This window comes from Alligator sinensis, unplaced genomic scaffold (genome assembly GCF_000455745.1).
Source record: "Alligator sinensis unplaced genomic scaffold, ASM45574v1 scaffold607_1, whole genome shotgun sequence".
In the NCBI taxonomy this organism is placed as follows: domain Eukaryota; kingdom Metazoa; phylum Chordata; order Crocodylia; family Alligatoridae; genus Alligator; species Alligator sinensis.
In genome coordinates, this window is record NW_005841935.1 from 1,247,344 (window position 1) to 1,260,083 (window position 12,740).

General features: G+C 47.2%; 1 protein-coding gene across 1 annotated transcript in view; it reads right to left on the bottom strand.

Annotated features, from left to right (window-relative positions):
* TDRD7 (tudor domain containing 7) overlaps positions 1–12,740 on the bottom strand; it is a 99,920-nt gene that overhangs the window by 70,010 nt on the left and 17,170 nt on the right. The window contains 1 exon segment of the mRNA XM_014518017.2: positions 9,026–9,167. Coding sequence (XP_014373503.1) covers positions 9,026–9,167 — 142 coding nt within the window.

The window sequence follows — 12,740 nt, forward strand, 5'->3', positions numbered from 1 at the left end:
AAGCTCCACCCTTCTTTTCTGGTTCTTCCACGCGGTCTCCCTCTTGCTCGGCGCCATCTTGAACTGGCGTTTCAGGATCCCTTCTCTCAGCCGCTTCTTTGACCGCCTGAACAGCCATACGCAGCTGGGCCTTTAAACTTAAATTCTTATTCATTAAATCAGTAATTGTACGGAAAGTTGCACTCAATTCTCCCCCCTTGTCATACTGTAGGGCCACCCTCTCATCTGCGGCGCGTTCCTCCGTCTCCAGATCTTCGCGGAGCTCGGATGGAAGCTCGCGACCCCTTAATCTAGACGCCACCATGTAAGGGGAGAACCGGCCGATTGGCACCGGTTCTTCACTCTCCGAAGCATATCATAGGCAACGGGCACACTCCCGGGTGAGGGTTGGGTTCACTGCGCCTGCCGGGTTGACTCTGGCGAGGGACACAGTATCGAGGGGCCTGAACAGGACCCGCTCGTTGCTCATCATACACCCGAATGCCGCGGGTTGCAAATACACTTCCCTCTCTTTCGGGGCTCCGTCTTCGGAAGCTCCCTCTTCTCCCTTCAGCGAAAGGCGTTCGCTGATACATCTCTCACCCGTTCCGCCCGCCTGGTGGTAAGCGATATGCGCTTCCAGCTCCTCAAAACTTTTCACTTGGCGTTTGTTATCGCGCCAAGGGCAGTTCTTAACTAATTCTAGCTCTAGCGGGTTTTCTCCTGATCCCATCCTCGTCGCCGTGTGCGGGCAGGGAGCGATCCGGGCCCTTTCTCGCGCCGCGCGGGCTGTGGCTAGCAGCCTGGGCACGCTGGGTCGCAGAAAGCAGGCGACACGCTAGAATTAGGCACGGACGCGTAATGGTTGATTCAAGATTGTTTACTTACACCGAAGATGGTCGCGGTGTAGGCTGGACAGTTTCCCAGGCAAAGCTCCGCTTAAATCCTCGTTTGAGGACTCAGACAGTACTCGGATCACTCCCACGGAGTTGTCGAGGCTCCGTGGATCCTTTTTGCGCGCAGGGAAGAGGGATACATCGAGGATTGCGCTCGGTGACGGGGAGAGGCTAGAGGCTGATCAGACCCCTGTTGCCTTCTTGAAATACACTGGGTCCAATAGGCTCCGCAGCGCTTAGAGATCTTCACGAGACGTGAAGTCTCCTCCTCCTGGTGTTTGTGGAGTCCTCCAACTTGGGCGGAAACCACTCAAGCCTTTTATACGGCTAGCAAGCCAATCGCTACCCGCCACGCGTGAATAATTTAACGCAAGCCAATAATGGGGCTCGAATTAGAATACAAATGGTGGGAACTCCTTGCAACGTGCATTTCCTAGCTGCAAAGAAGAAATGCACACTGCAAAGAAAGCTACAAATTGGCGGGAAAATAATTCAGTGGTGCCAAAGCACACACAAAAACAAAATCACACCCTTGGGTTGTGACAATGTCAATATTGTTATTTATAGCAAAGTATTCAGGTTCCCTCCATCATGGATCTTAGACTTCTAGCCTGTCTACAACCACTTACACTTTTTCGCTACCTTGTTGGCTATGTTTGAGACTTTCTTTTCTTTTTTTTAAAAGAAGATGGTAAAGGTATTTATTTGTGCTTCTCTCTGCATTTCACCCAAGTACTCCCTTCCTGTTTCTTATCCCTTATGCCAGGGGCTGTAAACCGGGGGTACTTTGAAAGGTCCCAAGGAGTACATGCGGACAGGGACGGAGCACCGCCACCTTGTGCTGCCGCCTCACATGAGCAGGGTGGGGCCGGGGCAAGGGCAGTGATGCCCCTCTGCGGGCTACACAGGCACTGCCTGGCCGGACGCAGGGGGAAACTTTCACACAGCCACTACCATTCACCACCCCATGTTGCTGCTTCATGTGTGGCTGCCGCCCCCTCCCCTCACTCCGCAACTAGCCGCCAGGGGTACACCGCTCAAAAAAAGGTTGAAAACCTCCGCCCTATGCTTATGGTTTCACCGCTTTATAGGGTATGTCAATCTGAACTGTGTTCTGTTCTGCACCCAACAGGTTTTCCCCCATTTTTTAAATTTAAAAGCTGCTCTACCACTTTTTAATGTTACATGCCAGCAGTTTGGCTGAAGACATTTCAAAGAGTTATACTACAACTACAGAGTGTCAGACTGTTTGAACAACAGAATCATAGAAAAGTAGGGCTGGAAAGGACCTCTGAAGGTCATCTAAATCTAATCTCCAGCCCAAGGCAAAATCATCCCAAACCATTTGTCAGGACCCAGTCCCAAACGTGGAACTTGGGGATCAAACCCCAGCTGAGTCCTTCACTAGGTCAAAGCTCATGGGAGAAGACAAGAGTGGCGAGGAAAGTGGCCCTACAAGGGGAAGGCACTCTATTGCTGGCCCCTGATTGGACTGAGGCTCTCAGCCCTCCGTTGGACTGTCCCACCTATATAAAGGCTTCCTGTTCCCTGGAGAAGCTGTCTGGACAACAAGACTCCTGCTGTCCATGCTCCTGCTCTGCCGTTTCCCTGCCTTTGCACCCTGACTCTAGATGAAGTTGCTGACCCTGTTCAGACGACAACCTCTGCCTCACATCTTGGACTGATGGAACTTGGTTCTCGTAGGTATCCAACCCGGTTTTCTTCCTGACCCTGTTCTGTCTTATGTTTTGGCCCTGGGTTGGACTCTAACCCTTGGCTACCCCTCAGACCTCAGCTAACAAGCTTATGCAAACCACCAGCTGAACTACCTATACCTTGGTATGTGACCCCATCCTATACAAATCCATACCTGATCTGCTACTAAAACTATGCAACCAACCCAATCTCACAACCCAACCTGCCACAGGTAAAGAAGGGGAACAAATACTTAAAACATTTAAGTACAGAACTATTTAAAATTAGTTACAAGATCAATTAAAATTCCCTTGAGTCTTAAAATTAAGTTACTAACGTTTCTTGAATTTTTAAATATACATAACCTAATGTGACATGGGTTTAAGATGCTTATATAACACCTGGGAGAGTACAATGCTACAAGATTTTGCCAAAACGTGTAAACCAAGATCTCTACATACAAAAGACTTGACACATCAATTTAAACAACTGAAAGTAAGGTTTTAATGCTGATGTTTTTTCAGGATGTATTACTACTAAGTGAAGCATGAGTCTATTACTACAAGCTATTATTTTGCGAGCTGTTAAGGAAGAGCCAAATATTTCAGTGATTCTGATTCTTAGGGAAATAAAAGCTTTCCCCATCCAAATTAACTAAAAACAAGAACATTTGCTAATTTAATGTTCCTATGAAAAGTAAGATATCCAAAATATATTACCTTTAAAATGTAGACATCTCTCTCTCTCTCTACATTGTCACTTTACCAGTCTGGTAAATTACCTAGAACAATGTTGGATGTATTTAAGGTAGGATACATTCTCTCAGGGGCGGGCAAAATACAGCCCGTGGGCCACATCCAGCCCGCCAGGCCATTCTATCCAGCCCATGGGGCCCCTAAAAATTTAGAAAAATAATATTTATCTGCCCCCTGGCTGCCTGGCAAAGATGACAGGGTACTAGCAGCAGCAGGACCCAGCAGCCCGGCCCCACCCCTCCCCCAGCTGGAAGCTTCTGCCTAGCAGAGGCTTCAGGCCTGGGACCCTAGGGCTGTTTTCCACCTCCCTCCACCAGAGAGAAAAACTCAGCTAAGAACAGAATGGCAAGGGAGGACTGCAGGTGATCACCCCAATCCTCAGGGCTGGGCCAGGCTGGCTCCTGCAGAGTCCTGTGGGCCCAACCATACAGCTGGGACCCATATGGTGCCAAAGTGGTGGGCACGAAAGCACACAAATGGCAGGCGGGGGGGGCACGGTGGCACAAGAATGTGGCAATACTTGGGTGGGAGTGCAGGGCCCATGCTAGTGCCCCGGGGCCAGGGCCAGCCAGGGCCCACAGCAGGAGTGCAGGGCAGGGCTGGAAGGGGCTCTATGGAGCCAGGCTCGGCTGCGCCAGCAGGGAGAGTGGGGAGCTGGCCCAGCTCCACAGAGTCCCTGGCCAGACCAGGCCCCACGGGCTTGCTGCCCAACTCTGGGCCCCTGCCAGCCCTGGCCCCGGAGTACCAGTGCAGGCTGCATGTTCCTACCCAGCTGTCTCTGCACCGCCATGTCCCCGTTTGTTGCCACTTGCCCTCCTGCCTGCCGCTGCCACTCCTCCCCACCCACCACCTGCCTGCCAGCTGCTCCAGCACCATGTGGTTCCCAGCTGCATTGCTGGACCACAGGATTCAGTAGGAGCTGGGCCAGCCCCTGCGATTCTTGGCTGGCTCCATGCAGTTCCAAATGCATCCTGTGGTCTCGTCCATGCAGCTTGGATGCGATTCCAGAGCGGCAAGGGGACACTGAGAAGCAGCAGAAGGGCAGCAGTGGCAGACAGGAGGGGAAGTGGTGGCAAGTGGGGGCATGTGGCCAGGAGCACGGAACTCTGGCTTGAAGAAACACTGCCAGGGCTCTGCCTGCCACAGCAAGGGCTGTGGGCAAACCCTCCCTCTCCACACATGCCACAACCCTCCCCAGCCACCCTCCCCCTACACACACTCACAGCCCCATACCCACGCCCACCCCACATATCCACACACACCCACATGCTCCCCCACCCTACATACACACACCCACACCCTCCCAACCCCATACACACCCACACCCCACATTCACAGTCCCCACCCACCTATACCCTGCCACACAACATACAAGAGTAAGATTTCATTTTAAGCTATTATATAATCACCTACCTCTATGTACACTACACACGTGCGTGCACATGCAAATCAGGACAAAAATACTTTTTGAAAATTAAAATACTGAACGTTGTAGTAGAGGTTTGATTTTTAAGATGTAATTTGGTATTTTTCTGGTTCCGAGATGGCAAACCCCCTTGCTGAAAGGAGTATGTCCAGGGGCAAGGGGAGGGACTTATGGTAGAAAAGGTCAGGGGTTAGGAGGTGGGACTTCCAGTCCCACGATGGTGACCAGGGGGTGGGGCACCTATCAAGTGGCAAGGCTGCCCTTGCAGCCCTTGACACCTCGCTAAAATTCAGTAAGCAGCCCTCCAGCCAAAATAATTGCCCGCCCCTGCATTAGCCCAAAGAATATAAGGGCAGAGAAATGTTTAAACTGTTACCAGTGTCCTTGCATCAGTGCTTGGAGGTGCAGGGGGAAAATAAATTGTTAGTGGTCTGTCAACAGGAGCTAGTGCCTGAAAGGGTGCAAAGAACAATTTTTCCAACTATTTAGTTTGTCTAATAAAAGATACCACAGTACCCAAAGAACCTTGTCTGCCTATGATCCTTAGACCAACATGACTACAACCAACAACCCTGAGGTCTCTCTCAGATTTCTTATATAGTTCACTAATGATAAAATGTCACCGTGAATAATAAAAGCTTTTCACTGTACAGAAATGTGAAACTAGTGTTTGCTTTTCCATAAGTGCAACAGTATATTAATGCAACATTTATTTTTTCACTTTATTTTAGCAAACAAATCCTCTACCTACCAACTTTATCCCACTTGTGAATATTATTGGTTAAATCTGAGCACATGTAAAACTAAAGTAACAAAAAGTTGTTTTTTATTTTTCTACTGTTATCTGTATAAATTAAATTATAATTACTGGACCGGTGCTGGGACCACTCCCCGCCTCCCCCCAACCACTTCAGGCCAAGGCTGGGGGCATTCTCCACCTCCCACCACCATGTCAGGCCAGGGCCAGGGCCATTCCCCCCCCCTCACCCTTGCCATTTGGGGCTGGGGCCTGGGCTGTTCTCCACCTCCCCCACCACTTCAGGGCACAGCCACCAGCAACACCTCCTCCCCTGTTCCCCAACACCTCCCCTCCCTGCTGTCTGCTGTTTGGGGTGGGGAGGGGGAAGGCAACAGCCCCTGGCTCCAAGGAACAGACCTAGGGGGGGTGAGGCCAGCACCGCTGGCCTTGCCCCTCTGCTCTGTCCCCTCCATGATGGCACTGCTCCAGGCCCCGCTGTCCCCATCTTCCTCCAAGGAGCAGGGGAAGGGGGCAAGGCCAGCAGAGGCCTCCTCTCTGGCCCCTCAGCCCCCACCATCATGATGGTGCACCACCATCTGTCTCTGTCTGTGTAGAGCACTCTGATTGGCTGGACAGACAGACAGATGGACAGACAGACTGACTAAAGCTTTTATATTATTAGAATTGGCTGTAAATCGGAAAGTCGGCCTGATGTGGCTGATAATTTGGCCGATAAATGCCCATGCATGCATGCAGCTGCAGCACAGCATGTAGGCGGTAAGAAGCACAGCCTGGAAACTTGGAAAACTGCGTCCAGCTGGTAAGTCCATTGTCATGGAAGGGGAGGGGAGAGGTAAGGGGGAGATCAAGGCCCCTGCAGTGAGAGAAGGAGTGGGGCTGGGGCAGGCACTGCCCAGCCAGGGTGGGGCATGGGACGAAGCCACAGCTTGTTCATGAGGTGCAGGGAGGGTTGGGGGTGGCTCCTGCTGCTGCACATACCCTGGGATGGCCTGGGGGGGACGTGTGCCCCCAGATCTGCATGGGGCATGGGCAGGGTGGGCTGCCCCCCCAAACTCCTCCAGCTCTGTCCCTGATTAGGGACCTACCAAATTAAAAAAAAACAAACAAACCAGCAGGAGTGGGCTGCATAGTGACTCCTTTACTCTTGAAGGTTTCCCTGTGCTCCTGAAGGTCCACCACTGGTTGGTGGAGGGGCTCTTCTGCTTGCCGCTCGCTCCCAATGAGCTAGGAGGCAATAACTGAAGTTTTAAATTGGCACTGTTTTTAGCACCGATTAGCTAAGGGGCATTGGCAGCCACACTGTGTTGCTGACCAGCTGGGAGGCAAAAACTGCACCATAGTTAAAACCACTATTTTCACCTCCTCAATGATCAGAAGGGAGCAGTGAGTGGTGGAAGGGGGGGGGCAAGAAAGGGAACCTGCAGAAGTCAGAAGGAATGGGATGTGTGGCAACTCTTTTGATTTTGCAGGTTCCCCTGTGCACCACCACAGACATGGGGGTGGGGTCAGCAGAATGCAGGCAGTGTCCTTGCATCCCTGCCTGTGTTCTCCTGCCCCTGCCCCTGGTGCCTGCCACAGCACTGGGAGCTGTCACTGCTCTGGAGAGCCCAGAGCAGCAACTCTAAATTCTTTTTAACAAACATTTTCCTTGACACACCTCCTGGCATGCCAAGGAAAATGTCTCTACATGACACTAATTGGCACATGTGCCAGGGGTTGCCTATCCCTGCTTTAAACATTCACTTTATGAGCACTTCTTCATGTAAGGCTTGCAGGCCTCTGTAGAACACTTCAAAACAAGTTTGAGATGCATCTTATTTCTGCACTGTTAATTTTAGGGTATGCAAGAATCATGTCATCCTCTTATATTAGCAATTAACTCCAAAACAGAGGTGGCCTTCCAATTTGCATTGCTTTTCTAGCACAAGGACAAGCATTTCAAGCTGCTGACCAGACTTTTTCCTCATTGAGTCTTCTTCAAAATTATTTTCTGACTATGGTCAAGAAGCCATTAATGGAACCTTTGAGCGCATCCAGATGGGCACGGACAGCAGCGCCACACATCACACAGGCAGGCGTTCCCTGTGCTGTTGCTTTGCAGTGCAGGGTGGGGTTGACCCTGGGATCTCCCAGGGTTAAAAGAGTACCACCAAAAAAAAGCAGGGCAGCACATGTAGCATCAGTGCTCACCACACAAAATTGAGTCTGGCCAGCCAGAGCCATGCTCCAGCTGCTGGTCAGGCTTCCTACTACAACTGCAGCTCCCAGAGGCTCCCAGGACCCCAGGTAAGGCTGCTGGTCCCAGCCTGTCCTACCATACCTGGGGTAACCTGCCACATGCCAGAGCGCATGCAGCACAGGCATTTCCTAGGGACAAGAAGCAGGGACACAACAAGGTGTGCTGCTGCTACTTGTCCCTGGGGAAACAAATGCTCCTGCTCATCTGGACACACCCTTTGAGAGCATTTAGTTTGAGAGATAAAGGTGGGACTGCTTAGTTAAGCACCCTTAAAGAAAAGATAGGCTCTTTAGGAATAGCAACTTCCAGCACTTGGAAAACAAGCAAACAATGCTGACTAAAACAGACTGCTTTCTCTTCCTAGCCAGCTAGGAATGAAAGCAGCACTGTTACTGAGATAATTTCAGTGTCAGCCCTCCAATGGGGAGATTGAAGGTAAAGCTTTGGTGCGTTTCCATGCTGCCCTGTTATATCTTGTCCCAGGATGAGAATGCTCTGAAATTGGTCCTGGGGTAAAAAGTTTCCCCGTTTAGAGGCTGAGTTCCCACTATTTAAAGGCCATATCATGTGGTTACAAATATTTTCCTTTGGGCAGCTGGGCTTTCCTGGGAATAACCTGTTTGAGCCTGTGGCCTTAGTGATATGGCATCTAGTTCTCCTTTTCCATGCTTTCGCCCCTTGACAGTGATACCTACTTAAAAAAAAAAAGTGAAGTGGATGGAAGAAGGAAAGCAGCTTGACTCCAAGTTCCAATCTCTACTTTTCAGAGGCAGAACATGCTGTTCCTGTAGGAAGAATATATGCTACTAAGTCTGCTTCAAGGATTTAATGTGTATTGTGACCCTGCTCTGCTGCCTCTTCCCCAATCCTGCCATGAAGGAGCACCCCCAAGTAATTTTTCCCACTACTAGCTTTAAATATTCTTGAAAATCCAGTCAATCCACACTTGATCCTGACTAGGAGGGGGAGAAAGAGGGAAAATCTTAACAAAACACATACCCACTGCTCCCCAAAAACAACAAAAGACAACAGCTCTTCTGCAGAGAGAGAACCCTTGAATCTCTACTGGACTTACAAACACACACACACTAAAAATGATATGCTAACAAGAGTTAGAAGGAAATAAATCCTGAAACGAGTACATAAACTACTTCATGGATTGTGTATTCTTTTAATCTTTTATAGTCAGCAATAGTCCCTGAAAGGAGACTTCCGATACCTGCCCATGACAAAAGCAGAATTCATTAAACTGTAGTTGGTGTTATGAACTCCTACCTACTAATGAGAATGGAGCTGTGTTCTTCAGTCTCATTTGGCAGTTTACTTGTCGTCCCACTTTCTTTTTTGAACTTCTCTGGCGAGCCACCAGTTGAGCAATTCGCGCAGTCTCTGCGCAAGCAACGGCATGGCAAGTTATCTGTTCAAAAAGTAAGGAAGTAACAGGGACAAAATCAGTCATCAAGATCCATAGTCTTCTGTTTTGAGTGAAGAGCTATACACAGTTTCTTATTTTTACGTGGGATTTTCTTACTTAAGCCACAGAAGATTCAACACATTTGAGAAAAACTCCAGTAAACTGTTTATAATTTTTGATGCCCCAGATTTTATGTCTTCTTAGGAATGACCTTTCCTGCTATGATCTGACTGGGAAATAAACCATCAGATTACTATGCCTTGAATCTAGAGTCAGATTACTGGTGAAAGGACAAAAGTTTCCAGCAGAAGAATTTCTCATTAATTAGTTTAGAATAAAGTACAAATGAATAGACTCAGGACATGAAGCAACACTGTTTGAAGAGGTGCATCTGTAAGAAAAAAAAAAAAAAAAAATCAAAGAAGAGCAAAAGAACTTGGTAACGAGCAATCTCCATGGATTTCTTGTGCTAGCAAGTCCAGCTACATTGATATAAAAACAGCATTAGAGCAAATGTGGAAGCTTTATCCTTGTTCTGGCCAAGAGACATTTTGCACTGGAGCAAGAGACGGTTTGAGCCATACTTATTTATATACCTTTCTTCTTCAGGTCCAAGTAAAAAAGACAGCACAGTGGTAGCAAAATGTCTTGCATAGGACTGCTTGTTTAACTCTGTCCTAAGTAGTTGGTCCAATAAAGGATACTACTCAAAAAATCCTTAACTTTTTGCTCAAACATATATTGGTGGTTTGCAGCTGTCTTACTGCCCTGCCCCTCTGTTTACCTGTTTGGATCCTACTGCTCTAGAGTCTGCAACTGGATGCTATCTCTTTGTTTACATGCTGATGTTCTGCCTTTTTGCACTCCGATACTTTAGCAAACACCTTGGGAGCACACCTATTTATTCTGCCTGCCACTTCCTTTGCCATGGCTTCCCATTGTGTTTGCAATTAGACCCACAAAGGTTCTGGACTTTTTTCCCGTTGGGAGGGAAAATGTGCAGAAAGGTCTCTTACCTCAAAACAAAAACCAGGGGACTTAAGCTAGTTTCCCAGAGATGACCATAGCTAAGACACCATGCATGCCATGCCACTTTGTAAGAAAGGATACTGAAAGTGACCTTAAGTCAATCAGGACAGAAACCACACCTCCAGCAGTATTTCAGCCACTTCTCTACTCTACAAAAGTAGAAAGAATCCTGGGACAGGGTACCTGCACAGATCCTTATTTCATGTCAAATAGAGGATGGCCCTGAGCAGTAGTACTGCACATTTTAGAGCAGCAGTCTAGCCCCTCAGCTACACACAGTGAGCCACCATTCCTCTCTAGTAAAGGGGGAAAGAAGAATTGGGGGGGAGGGGGGGGGCACACACACAGGGGGTCTGGCATATCCCCTTCCAAACTGTGCTGCTGATCCTATGTGCTGGATCTAGTCATTTTGCAGACAGGACCTTGCCCATGGGTCATAAGTTGAGTGCTACTGGTCCAGAGGATACCAAGAGTGACAGTCAGGAGCTCCACCTCAACAGAATCTGACCAAGATCCTACATAAAACTGACCAAGCCAGAAGTCACTCCCAGAATGACTGTGCTCTGACAGTACTTTGCCTGCCTACTAGCATCACTCAGGAGAATGGTCATCATGTTTACATTTGCCTTTATTGTAAGTTATCGCAATTACATGACAAGATATGCAGGTGGCATGCCTTTTCATTTTAACAATGCTGACTGCAGCCATCTTGGGCTAATGCGAGTACCTTTCCTTGTTCCACTTCTCCCTCTAAGCTACGATCTTTACGGGTACAAAATGATGATTGCCATTAACAAGTCCTCCCCCTACCCTGTTTCTTGATACCTTTTCTCATCTTAATGGCCGAGGCATCTCCCCACCCCCTATATACCTCTCACAGAGTCCATTGCTTGGAGATACCCCTTGCCCTACCCCCAATCCCGACACTGCTACATAAATCAGTTACAAACATACTTGATTTCAAAAAGGTTTAAATCTTTGGCACAGAACTATGTACATAAGGAAATTTGTTACTAACTATATACCATGCTGTAAACACCACAGCAAACTAATACTGAAAATTATTATAATAAAAGCTATGTTCACAACTACATCGTTAAAATGCAATCATAGCTTTTTCTTAAGAAAAAATGTTTACAAAAACTTGTTATAACAAATTTGTCATATTGAATGAAATAGTTTGAATGTTTGTAAAGGTTGCCCATTAGCCAGTTTCAGGAAGAAGATAGGATTTATCTCCTTATCTAGCTCATTGTTTTGGGACTACGTGCAAAAAAGGTCCTGACTTTGCTTCTGAATTTTATCTTTAGAAGTCTTTTACAAAGAGAGCAAATATTCTGAATTCCAAGAGATCAAAGCCTAGGGCCTTTTAACCAAATTGGTAAGAAAAGGGTATTTACAGTGATATGGAAGTCTCCCCAAGAGTAATTTAAAATGCTCAACAAAGGCAAAAGAATCTGTTGAGTAAGATCCGAGCCCAAATTTGGGAGTAATGACAAGTTGAGTAGGAGGAGCCCACTGACGGCAGCTCACTCAATAAAAACTGTAATTTACTGTCCCAATTTGGAGGTGACTTCACTTGCAGAACAACGAAGAAAGAATCGCAAGTGTAGCCTGGATCAGACTGATCACCTGACCCAACCTTTCCGTGAACACGAATCTCTTAGTTCACGCTGAAGCCGCGGAGCACCTGAAAGGGACTGAAGGAAGGGGGACTTAGTCCTATCACTGCTGAGGCCAGCCTATTGAATCGTATTGCTGAGGCGAGCCCATTGAACCGTACTACTGAGGCCAACCCATTAAATCGTACTACTGAGGAATGAAACCATATTTTGGTATTTGGCTTCTCGGAATTCTAGGATTGTAAGTATATTATGAAAAATAATAGTATTGATTCAAATTTAACTTCTAGTTGTAATTGTACTTGTTTTTGTAACACTAATTCTTATAGCATTGTTTGGGAAGGAAGTGCATTCGGAGCATTGTTTCTGATATATGTAATTATTGTGTTTTTAATGTTTGTGGTGTTTCTTAAAGCTAAGCAGTGTTATATACGTAGCAAAGAGTTTAAAAATAAAATTGTGTTGTATGAATTAAGTGTGTAATCATTGTGAAATCGTGCAATCAGCTAACTACTCCCCCAGCCAGTGCATCAAAACAAATCAGTAAATTGTGTGGGATTTTCTCTATTCCATAACCCACTAGAGAGAAAATTCTAGAGGAAAAAAATACTTTTCATCTTGGAAAAGACTTAATACATATAAACACAGAATTCGTAGCCTTTTAAAACCTTGTAAGTTTAAAAAATGTAAATGTTTTTGTTGTCAGTCATTCAGCATTAATATCCAAAACACAAACAGCACTTACATTATAATGCCTGAATGAAGTGACAAGTACTGTTATATACTCTCATGCTTTGCCTCAAACAATGCCCGAAACTCATTGCAAAACAACATTACTGCCATATCGAGCTCAGTGTGCAGGAGACTACATGGCTTTCCCCCCCCCACCCCTCTTTTTTTTTTTTTTTTAAAAGGGGGGGAAAAG